The sequence below is a fragment of the Chroicocephalus ridibundus genome, chromosome 15, assembly GCF_963924245.1.
Source record: "Chroicocephalus ridibundus chromosome 15, bChrRid1.1, whole genome shotgun sequence".
Classification (NCBI taxonomy): Eukaryota; Metazoa; Chordata; class Aves; order Charadriiformes; family Laridae; genus Chroicocephalus; species Chroicocephalus ridibundus.
Window position 1 is genome coordinate 12,343,288 of NC_086298.1, and position 12,429 is coordinate 12,355,716.

Genomic DNA, 12,429 nt, shown 5'->3' on the forward strand with positions numbered 1-12,429 from the left:
TAACCCTGTTAGGTTAGGAAACAGGAGGGAATCAAAGAGTACCCCAGTGTTTTCTTCAGCAGAAAATGGGGTAACGTTGAGAATGGGATGCCGATCCCACTCTCCCATATCACAGACCAAAGAGGAAAGGGGATGATGTGCTTCCACTGCAGGAGGAATCAGGCAGCATTTAGTGTTTATTCTATCCTTGTTAAACTTACTGCTCTACAGGCAAACACCGTTTCTGCTGTTCACTCCATGTACGTTCCAGCAGAAGCAATTTGCCTGCAATTAGTCAGCAATGAAACCCAGTTCTTAGGCAATCTCAGGTGGCAGCAATCACAGTCCCTGCTCCCCCCACCCCAAGCAAAGTTTCCTATTCTCACGATGCAAAAGGACTGCATTTCCCAACAGGAGATGACCAGCCCTACTTTTTGAAAAGTCATGGTGTAAGACTCCCAACAGAAATTACTGCTTTCGTTCAAATTTGATGGTAAAAAGGTACTTAAAAACCTCATTGCTAGCGAGGTCATTCACAGAAATACAACAGTAACAAGGAAGAAACACAAGTCTTTGCTTTTTATAGTAGATTCTAAGCAATTAACTTTAAAGGCAATAAGCTGATGTGGTTGCAATTTCATTATTTTCAAAGAAATTAGCTTTTCTGGGTCAAATTATAACCTGATGGTGATGGGAGGTTGTTACACTGGAGAAAATCTGGCCAACGCCTCCACCACCCCGTGGTGTCAGCCGGCAGGGCTGAGGGAGGCGAACTTCGTAAGGAAAAAAGAGACTGCAGTGAACATGGAAAAAAACCCAAAACCTCAGAAGAAAGCCATTAAGTGCTTTTTCATCCTAACTAAGTTCGTTGTGAAGGGTGGTTGGGAAAAGGGGTAATATGAGACTTTCTTATTGAAAAAAATATTGATTGTTTGGAATCAATAACATTAAAAAGCTGTGTCTTAAGCACCAAGCTTTGAAGGACTCCACAAGCTTCTCTGTTCCCTGTCTTTTCTCCTGCCAGAACTTTGATAGCTTTAGCCTGCAAACCAGCAAATGCAGTGATTTGATGGTGGCCAATATATATTAAAAAAATTAAGGTGTCAAGCATGAATTTTATTACCTCTGCAATCAGAGGTACTTCCTTCAGTCAGCTCATTTGCAATTAAGTCCAGCTGTTCTCAGTAGAAAGGGCTCTTCCAAGGAAATTGCTGTAAAATTTAATGGGAGGATTTTCCTTGGTGCTTTGTTGTAAGTATTGTTTTCCTAATAGGCTTGTAAAGGGCTTTGCTTTTTTATTCAATAGGCAAGGAAAGATTTGTAATTTTTCAGGCATTAGAAAATGAATGGGTCAGTGATGGAGCTCATAAAACTTATGAAAATATTCTCATTGTATAACAACAGAAAGAACTTAAATAACTGGAAGGAGAGGAAGTTTTTGAAGGTTTTTTTTGGTCTGTGTGGTTTTTTGTTTACATATGAAGGGCTGTTTTTTAACTGACACATCAGACGGAGATTGATCAATAGGCTTTATTGGGTTTCTTCTGCCTCGAATCAGGTATGACAGCCGAGGAGAGGCTCCAGATTGCAGACTTCAGAGTATGATCCTTCATTTCAATATTGCGGTATAACATCCCACAAAGGCCAAAATATTACACCACCACCTCACAATACTGCAGTGCTTTAGTTTACTATCACAGAATCCTGTTTGGGCTTTACGCAAATGATGAACATTAGAAACTTTTTTATCTCCTTGGTACTGTGTCCAAAGAGCATCTCTTTCCTTTTTACCAGTTAGGCAAAGCTCAGACGTGTTTTTCCTATCTTCCAGCAATCTTTTCAGCAACATTTTCAATCTGTGTGCTTCTGTCACTCCGGGAGAACAGTGCCTAAAATAAAACAGTGAGATTTGTAATTATTGACATTATTTTAAGCTGTAATGCTGAAGCATTAAATATAACAAAATGAAACTATTTTGAGGGGGAATGTCGAGGCATGAATGATAGCAAATACTGTTATTGCGGATTTATTTTCACCCAAGCAAAAATCAGGCTCCCTCTCTAATGGAGAATGGAAATATGACCTGGCTCTTGCAGAGAGAGTAATTTGCTAATTTGTTTAACGTTGTTTTCTGTGCAGGAAAGCCTTGCAAGAAAAAGAATTCAGAATGGATCAGAAGTGCAGGTCATCTGAGGGGACAGAGTTAAGCCACTTTTTGTTCTTTAAGATGGTGATCACATTCCTTTTTTTGGCAGCTGTGAATACTGAGGACAAAACAACCGGTCCTGGTGGAAAGCCGTGTTATTGTTGCTTTATTGGTTTGCAATGCAAGAGGTAAAACCAACGTCCCATTAACAAAAGCCTTCTGCTGAGGCAGTGGAAGTCCTTCTACTAGTACGGTTTATTTGAAGAACGGGAATGAGCTATACAGTTGGAGAAATATTCTTTTGCTAGTACACTCATATAGCTACCTTGGCAAATCCTCGTGGTTTAGAATCCCATCTCTGCAAATAGCAAGAGTTAGCTGGCACCGTTTGGAACAGTTCTCCAAAATAGTGTAGCAGGGAAAGTTATAGAGGAAATATCTGCCGAACATGTATGTTCCTTTGTAAGGGCTTCAGAACAGATTGATAAACCCGTTAAGAGACAATTAATCAAAAAGGTCTGTATCAGGGAATGACAAGGGAGTCAGAACTAGCTGCAGAGGAGTGTAAAGGATTAGGTCTCTGTAGGAGAAGAATGTCTTTCACAGAAGTGATTAAAAAATGAGCCTCAACGCATGATTAACAAGGAAGGAGAGAAGAGCTAGAACACTGTAAAGTTCATGCTTGGGGTGAACCTATACGTATGTGTTTTATTTGTACAGCTTGCTTGGTTTTGGTTAGGTCACTTCCTCTAGAATAAAGTATATGATTTTCATCTTGAGGTAGGTCCTGCAGTTACAATGTTTGGGGCTTTTTGCTGTCGTATGAATTAATCTGCTGGGTCTCCCCAGCAAGAGTGGAAGGAAAAAGCAGGGGGCACAAGGAGTAAAATAGGTCTCCTTGTCCAGGCAACAGACAGTGCTTGCCTCCCCCTCTTCTAATCCATACGGGCAATATCCAAAAAGGGAGTGACCCAAAGTCACAGTGGGGGCTGACGATCAATGGCACCACCTGGATGAGAAAGCTGCGAATAGCACTGAGGGGCCACGGTCTGTTCATTCACTGAGTATCTTTGTATGCGTCTTTCCCAGCCTTTATATTTAAAACTCATACCTGATAGATAGAAACTTTAAAGCTGTCTGGTTCACATTTCAGCTAGTACCCGGTAAGAGAAACAAGCACAAATGCACCTTCTAGCTCCGTAACAGAGCGATTGCTGTAGGAAGCCGGAGACCTGGTCCTGACTGCTCTCCACATTAAGTGCATTTATGGTTTGTGAGCTGTGATCCATCAGGGAGGTGCATGACAGCTTCTAGAGAAAGCTTTCTTGGTCTCTTAAGGATTCCCGCAAGCATTATTCAGCCATCAAATTCACAGCCTCTGTATCAGCACTTACCGATGTATTTGGCTTAAGCAAAGAAGAGCATATATAGAAGTCTGGCTCTGTTTAAAATAGTAGATGTGTTTGAGACAGGAGTCTGGGATCCAATATTGTACTGTTTGAGAACAAGCAGGTTCTACCTTGCAAGTAAATTTTTGGGGTTTTTTTCTCCTTCAGCTTCACACTAAATTCAGAAGGTGACCAGAATGAAATCCCTGTGTTTTAAGCATAAAAATTGCTCATGGAGCTTTGGAGGTTGGAGTGCTCCAAACCCTCAGGATAATACTTTCCATTCCCTGTGGGCTTCAAAAAACAGAAGGAATCTTTCCATGAAGTGATGGGAACCCTCATGAGAGTACAGGAGAGCATCTTCACCACGGGAGGTTATGGGAGGTTTGCTGCAGGGACCCGACTGGCAGCCCCTACTTTTCACAAAACATCTGTCCCTCAGATAGCTGAAGTTTTTATTTGCATCTAGTGCCTTGAACCCAGTTCCCTGTGATGGCTTGTAGACCGAGCTACAGGGAAACGCCGTTTGTGTGCTGTTCCTTTTGTCTGGCAGGAAACGCCTTGTGCCCATAAACAAATCGTCTTCTAGCAGCTTATCTCGCCACTTAAAGAGAAATAATTAAACGGTTTTAGAATGAAAACAAGATTGCTTGGCACCACTCTTGGCCACTCCTTTTGCATTTCTTGCTGCAGTTCAGAAGAGGTACAGCCAGGTCCCTGCAAACAGCTTAGCCCCACGCACAATCGATAGCAGAAAAGATAAATCTGCTGCAATTGACTACAGGCTGTACTGTCACTAAGTGACGGTGAAAAATGATCGCTACTTGAATACACTGCATTTTTATCTTTAAATCTTTCAATAGAAGCAGTGTCAATAACAGAGCACTAAATAATCTCTAGATAGAAGGAAAATCTTTTTTTTTCTTTTTTTTTTAAGAGGGAAGATGGATGTCACTTTTTTTGGAGACCTTAAATACTGAAGTATGGAATTAGACCTGCAAATTCCAGGAAGTGATTGTCTGTTTAGACAATCTCTGCCTCATTTTAGGAAAGACTGGCTGGATTCTGCTTGAAAACATAGCTCAATTCCACAGCATGAATGCAGCAGGGTAACTGTAAGTGGAATATGCAGAAATAAAATAAATAAGGATTTTTTTCCTCATGTTCCTTTGGGGATAATATATCTCTCTGAATTGGATACAGCTGCCGAGATGGTCTTTCTTTACTTTAAAATATTTCCGACCTTTCCCTGAGGTAACTGGATGCAGTTTACCATACTGGCCCAAGTATAAAGCAAAATCTTTTTTAGATAATAGCCTTTGGAAAAATTCCAACCTGTTCTGTAACTGCTGACCATGCCAGACATGGCTCCGGTCCTTCCCTAGCCCATGGAGGTCGTTAGCTGGCATGCCAGCGTGGCAGCAGGCCAGCACGTACATCGCACGCTCCTTCGTCTTGCTTTTGTGTCGGCTGGTCTTGGTGGAGCAACACCCCAACAGGGCAGATGCTTGCTGGGGATGCTGGTAGGAATGCGGCCGCGTCTGCACATGTTCATGTTTCTGTCCTGACAAAACGAAGGTAGTCTTTTATTTGAAGCCAATTTATTTCCGCATCATATGGTGCATCCACTCTCTCCAAGTATTGATGTCCCTTTTATCCCATATTATAAGACAGCAAGAAACACACTAGAATGCCTTTGACAACACCAAATTGAGTAGCTTTTTTTTTTGCTCACGCAGGACATTTTCCAATGTCTCTGGAAGTAGAAGTTTCTGGGTAAATGCAGTCTGGTGGCAACTTCAGCAATGCCAGTTGTGTCCTGCTAATGCGTGGAGTGCTGCAATGACTCCGGGATGCTCTGTGCAGTTTTCGGATGTGTGCCTTCCACACGGAGCCCGCTCCAGAGGAAATGCTCTTTTGGTTGGACTCTGTGAACTGAGTTCGGTTTACCTGCCCTACAGATGTGAGAAACAGGGTCTTGAAGCAGGCAGCAGGGCTGTAGAAAGGCTTATTGATTTAAAAGCCCCTTTGTATGTACTCCAAGTTTGGTTCAGATGCTTTCTTGAGTAAAGGTCAAGATGAGGTACTGAATTTCTGAAATGCTGAAGATCTGAATATCCTGGAACTTTGATTTATTCTGCCTGTTTTGTCTGCATTTCTGTTAAAAAGCATGGTTGCCTGCCCTTCTTAATGGAGTGATGAACAATACTGAGTGTGAAACAGCTTGAAAGAAAATACCGATCCATGCAGCTGCTCAAACTGCTTGACTTGTCTGGAAAACGGCAGGTTTCCGTGCCCTCGTACAGTCTTAAGCACATTTGACTATATTTATTTTTGTTGTTGGCATCTCTCTTTTACAGCTGGAATAGAAATGAAAGAAGGCATGCAAGAAAAGCTAAAGAGTAAAAAATAAGATCCTGTTGTTTCAGGATGGCGGGTGCTTTAAGGGGAGATCAGCCCAGTTCCATCTGTTAAAAATCCTGCTGAGATTGATTGGTTTATGGAGAGGTGATTATAAAAGCCAGCAAGTAGCTTAATTGGGCTGGAGAGTTATGAGAAGTAGCTTGGCTTTTGTAAGAAGTACTGAAGCAAATGACTCTTGGCAAGGGGCTGGTGGAATGGGGAAAGCTGAACTCAGGAGTTAGGCAGGATGGTTGCTTGGCATGCTGCATTCTTATTTAGGAGGAATGAAGTTGAAGGCTGCCAAAATCATGCCTGAATCTGGTTCACATCAGGCCTTATTGTCCTGAGATTACGCTTTTCTCAAATAATATTTACTAATCAGGAACTTCAGAACACTTTGAACTTTTCTCAGTGACTGTTACTGTGTCAGATGTTTTAAAGAGACGGGGGAAAAGCAACCTCTGCTTTCCCAAGCTGCACGTGAGAGTTTGCTCCTGGCAAGAAAAAACACCATATATCGTACCATGAACTCCATCATATTTACTGTCATAACAGCGGACACACTGCCATCTAAAACTTTCATGTGCCTGTTCAATGAAGAGCAATAGCTAGTGGATGTGCTCAACCATGTATTGAATAACCATCATGTTTCAAGCTTCTCCTTGCCTGCTGCAAAATCCTACCTCCGCAGGAAACTGGTAAGGAGTAGAATTCAAGCATTATATATTCAAGCAAATTCTGCTGACTGCTGCTAGGCGGTGAGGCTGGAATGATTGTGCCAAACCCTGGCCCTTCATGATAATGGAAGCGGAATTTTCCCCAGAGCAAACCAGTGTCAGAGAGAAAGCCCAGGGGACAAGACAGAACATTTGACGATACAGCCCAGGCATTAAAAAAGGCAAACAGTTTTAACTAGTTAAATTACAGAATACACAAATATCCCAGAATTATATAAAAGCCTGATCCTGCAGCCCTTAGACAGGGAAAACAATGAGTTTAACCGACTCTAATACTGCAGAATCATCAATATAGTCAAGAAGAAGCAAGTGGGTCATTCTGTCTCAACCACTTGCATATTGCAGAACTACTTGTCTGTTCTTGCTACTATTTCATCCCTGCTAATGTCTTATTTAACCTGCTCGGGATAGTTGTCATTTTGAAAATGTGCAAAATACATTAAATTTTAACTACATAATTTAAAAATACATGTATTTGTGCAGATTTTTCTAAGTGACTAGGATCTGAACGTATAGGGCAACAAAACACGACTCAAAGCCCAATTTAAAGAAAGTATGTTTTGAGCAGGCATCAACAGATAGACTGAAAAGCAAGGCAAAAGCATAGGGTTTTTTTTAGATGTTGAGTGGACTAAATGCAATGTGAATTTATCTGCAAACCATCTGTGATTTCTGGTATTTTTTGATGCCTTCACAGCTCTAATTTTAAGCAGTTATGTAGCCTTTAAATAATGATACTTTCTTCCCGTTTGGTTTTACATCAGATTCCACACTTGACCACTGAATGTTTAAAGAAAAGAAGTGGCTGAGTATACTTCTCTGCAGATTGCACACATACAGAATAAAACAGCAGCCTTTTATTTTTGCAAGTAAGATTTGACATATTTTGGGACAGAATTCCGCATGCATAAAATAACACCAGGAGTTTTGCTGGGTATGGTTTACTTTTTGTATTTTGCTTTACACTTCTCATGTAAATTCAGTTCCGGGAGAAGGTGTTGACTTCCCCAGGGACCGGAACTCCACAAGCAGCACAGCATAACAGCAGATCTCTTTGAATTATCTTAAAACTGATATCAAGGGTGCCAGTTTCATCAGACAAGGGGAAACCAAAGAGTCATAATCCATCCAGTCCTTAGTGGTTCTGCAGACAAATCTGTTACGTACTGGACTTTCTGTGTGTGATGTGAACACTTCATAACCGTAAACCGAAACAAAACACTCCGGATAAGGAACTGAATAGCCACCTGAAAACTGCAGCTCCTACAGTCACAGTGACCCCCGAAGGGGGCTGGGAGGCCTCCAGGTCTGTTTTCCACTCACCAGCTTGGGCGAGAAGATCCTTCCGAATGTGAGACGGGTCGCCTGAGAGCCTGAAACAATTCTAAGCTAACTCTATTCATCCCACAGGAAATCTGATGATAATAACTACATCATTGTCAGCTCAGTTCATTATTTCACTGTTTCTTCTGGCAGGAGCGTTCAGATAAGGTTTTCGTTCGCTATTGTAGGATATAGCGGGAGATTCTGATTCAGGGAACAATAGGAAAGAAACAGCACTGAAGATCGAGGCTCCCCCAGATCTGGAAACATCTTGCCATTCCAGTCTTGTCTAAAAGGAGGCAGGTTGCATTCCCTTCTCTTGGCAGAAGCCTCAAGCATGAGTCAATAACCCCCTAGCTCCTCTGGTTTCAATAATGCATGGTGTAGTAAACTCTGTGGCTAACTGAAGACTGAAAACCTGAGAGAAATTAATAGGAATGTAAAAATAGCAAGAATATCATACCAATTACACTACTGAGCATCACAATTATTTGAACAAAACAAAAAAAACCCCCAGTTTATTATATTTATCTGAAGTGCTGTCAAGAATGTAGCAGTGAGGTATGAAGAAATGAAGAGGCCCTGGTGATGAATATCAGTCCAGCTTGCCACAGAATAAATATCAGCATTTATCTATCTCAGAGGAAGTTAAAGATCATTTCTTATGATGTCAGTTATTCCAAATGTTGAGTCCTGTCCAGACGTTTCATGACGTATTATCTGCCCTTGGTATGAAGCCCAACAGTCGCCATTAGCTGTCTCTCCTGACAACAAAATTAATTTCTCTTAAATAAGAATGCATTTCTAATTGGGTACTTTCTTCGCTAACAAATTGTTTACAGTACCTCTGCAAGGATTCTGAAATCATCCCTTTTCTTTGATGTTACCGATTAATTACAGCCCACTTGGCTCTTCCTAGCTGCAATTTGAGTAATATTGCCGTAACATACTTTGCTGTGAAAGGTTCATCTTAATTACATGCTCCCCAGTCAAGCTTCTGCTTTGGAAGAGAACGGTACTGCTCTTGTCAAGCTGCATGCGATGCCTGCTTGGATTGTGACTTTTTTCCCCCCCCTTTCTCTCCAAGTGAATTCAGAGCTTATGTACATTACGAGACTGACAGCACCCAAAATGAAATTCTCTCTTTAGCCACAGAACAGATCCAGAACTGGCAGTTCACTGCAGTCTTCTCTATTCCATCTCTTAGTCTATCTACACGGCACCGTGAGGCGCTGTGTGGAGATAACTGGGGTAGCTGTAGTATCCCCGTGTTAGCGCAGTGGTCTGCCAGAGCTAATTAGCGATGCTGACAGGCAGGGTTTATTAGTCTGGTCGGAATGCTGAACTAACAGAGCAGACTGCTTCCAGGACTGCGGTTGCTGCTTGCATCTCTTTACATCATGACACTGCATTGTGCAATGTGGATATAACCCATATGCTTCAAATGGGATCTTTTTTTTGGAGGGAGATCACTAGATCCTTGAACTTCTGGTGGAGAGGATAAAAGACGTCAGTTCTGACGCTTGCTCAGATGTGGATACGTGCCCATATTGGGCCACCCAAATCATTTTGCAGGAGCCCACTCAACAGCTGTCAGATAGTGAGATTTTTGGATGTTTTGAACATCAGCCGGATTCTTCCTTTTATGTTTTACTTGTGATTTTAAGGCAAAAAGATTTTTATTGGTACCTTGGAGATATCCTGATCTCACGTATTTTATATCCATAATGCCCACTTACAATATACCTTTAATGAAGATGAAATTAGCATACTGCCTTGGTTTGGGCAAGCTGCCACTTAAGGAATATTGCTTAAAAGAAAGCAGAAAGCAGTGAGCAACTTAGGCAAGGCATTGCCCTACAAATGAGCATACCAAATTATGCAGCCTTTTCCTTCTAGATGTGGCAAAACAGGAGGAGGAGTAATAAGAGGAAGAGGAACTCCTGCTCTCTTCTTCAGCCATTATCTTTAGGAGTTGAAGCAGAATCTGCCTTAACTCCCCACAGAGCTAATGGAGTTCTTAGTGCTCTGAATTGCCCGTTGTCTGCTCAGGAGAATTTGGCTCCTCATTTATGCAAGGAAAAGCAGATTCCTGGAGCAAAAAATCTGAATGCCCTCCTTTCAGTTTCTCAGCCAAAGCTCTGCTGTGCTCTTTATTCTTTAGGGGCAAGTTCCAAATGGTTCTTTATACGTTTATGGGTTTGTTTTCTGGCCACTGTTTTGTCGTTAGACTTTTAAAATAGTAAAACAACTGTCAAGCCCTTTTACTGTTCCAGGTAGGATGTAAAATCAGAAATCCTTGCACTTGGGCACCACAATGATGGGAATCTTGGAGATAGTTAAAATGAATGTGATATTAACAGCTGAAAATGTACGTTTAAAAATAGTAAACATTACAACAGTGGGGAAGAAATGGAAAAGGCTCATCCATTTCCAAGGGATAACATGTAAACTAAGTTACATCTGCAATGTGCACCCAGAGTCTGAACTTTGCAGTGAGAGGAAAAAAGAATAATGCCATGCAGGAATGATCTTTCAGCCTACAAGTATTCCCTTATAATAACACATTACCTTCTTGACCAAGAAGTCAAGTCCAAAGAAAGGTATTTTATGTGTAACATAACTAATGTTATAGGTCCACAAACAGTTTAAGTTGTGAGTCTGGCTGAGATAGTCCTGTCCTTTCTGCCTCTGGCTGCTATTCCTTGATTCAGTGCTTTTTTACATAAAGAACTATTCCTGTTTCGTTCATGTTTGCCTTACTAAGTGTGCCGAGCCCATTGCTGAGTCTTTGAAGTACACCACTATATATTTCACTGTTTACGTTGGCTGAACTACACTGCTTCAGCCTATATTGCTTCCAGATTTGCTTTACCTCTGTGCTCAGATACAACAGCATTACTAAGCTCACGAGAAGTTAACCGCAGCCTTTGCATTTTCTCATTCTTCATGCTAAGTAACAGGGATTCACTTATCAATACCTTGCATGTTGTCCGAGAACATTTAATTGATCGGGATGCAATTTTCAGATTCCATCGCATGATAGACAGGAAAGTGTCACTGAGTGGAGGGCAAAGCCTCGCTTCACTTGGCCACTGACACATCTGCTGCGCCTTGCCATATTCATTTCCCTTTTACATATTAAAAAAAAAAAAAAGCATCCTTGACTAAAGGATCTGACTGTGTGGATTGCGCTTACTGAATTTAATTAATACCTTTATAAAAGAGGTTGTTATTTACTTTACAAGTTGAGAAAACAAAAAAGCTGGTCCTGTGCTGCAATTTACTCAGTGTGGAGTGACCATTGGCCTGCGCAGCGCTTCATTTATTTTAGCTCTGTTTATTTTAGCTGCACTCTAAGGGCGGAAAGCACTGGCAGTGGCATCAGAAACAGAAGCACCTCCTGCAAAATCCAAGCAGTACTGCTGGTGCTATGACAGCACCCTTGAACTTCCCAGTGCTTTGCAAACATTTGATAACGAAGGTGGGTCCTTGTCCTGCTGATTCCAGCAGGGATCACAACTGAGACGTGAACTGCCACAGGGGGCCCAACCTTCAGGTCTGAATTTAGTCTGCCCATGAGCATAAGGCTTATAGAAGTATTCTTGCCTGCTTAAAGCTATGCTCAGTCGTTACAGCAGGATGGGGCCCCTTTTTCCTATTTTAAATGGTTTTATTTCTGTCTCTACGCCTGGAAAACACGCTACAGATCCACAGAACACCCAGAGGAGGGAATATACCCTATATTGCGAATAGAGAGTGATGCACAGCACAGGAAAACAAAAGAAAAGAGGTCTTTGAGTGGAAAAAATATATTTCTGAGGAAGCAGTGAGACACACATGCCAGTGGTCATTTTTTTCACCCCGGGCAGACATCTCCTCGGCTGCTCCTGTCAGAAGCGGTGGGCTCAGAGGGCGTGGGGCTGACCCGCCTTCGCTGAAGAAGCACCTGAGGTTAGAAAAAGAGGAGAAAAGGCTTAAAAGTGAGGGTTGACTGTCCCTCCCGCCTGAGGGAAGCGCCGCTTCCCGCCTCGCTTCCCCTCAGAGCCCGGACTACATTTCCCAGCCTGCCCCGGGGCCGCCGCGGCCTCGCCGCGCTCCTGACGGGGAGAGGCCGGGCCCGGGCGGCCAAGATGGCGGATGGGGTGCTGAGCCCCGGGGTGAACCTGGAGGCCTTCTCCCAGGCCATCGCCGCCATCCAGGCGCTGCGCTCCAGCGTGACGCGGGTCTTCGACTGCCTGAAGGATGGAATGCGGAACAAGGAGACCCTGGAGGGCCGGGAGAAGGGCTTCGTGGCCGCCTTCCAGGAGAGCCTGCACTCCGTCAGCCGCGACCTGGGGTGAGCAGCCGGCCCTGAGAGGGCTCCCCCCCGCCTCGGGGTGCAGCCGGGCCCCCGGCCCTGCGGTGGGGAGAGGGGTCCCGGGGTCCCCCGGCCCTGTCCCCTTGAAGGTCC

General features: G+C 43.0%; 1 protein-coding gene across 1 annotated transcript in view; it reads left to right on the forward strand.

The window, feature by feature from the left end:
* Nucleotides 1-12,083: 12,083 nt before the first annotated feature.
* Nucleotides 12,084-12,429, forward strand: part of MED27 (mediator complex subunit 27) — a 95,740-nt gene continuing 95,394 nt past the window's right edge. Inside the window, exon 1 of the mRNA XM_063353069.1 lies at nucleotides 12,084-12,315. Coding sequence (XP_063209139.1) covers nucleotides 12,110-12,315 — 206 coding nt within the window. The 5' untranslated portion in view covers nucleotides 12,084-12,109. The remainder of the gene's footprint in view (nucleotides 12,316-12,429) is intronic.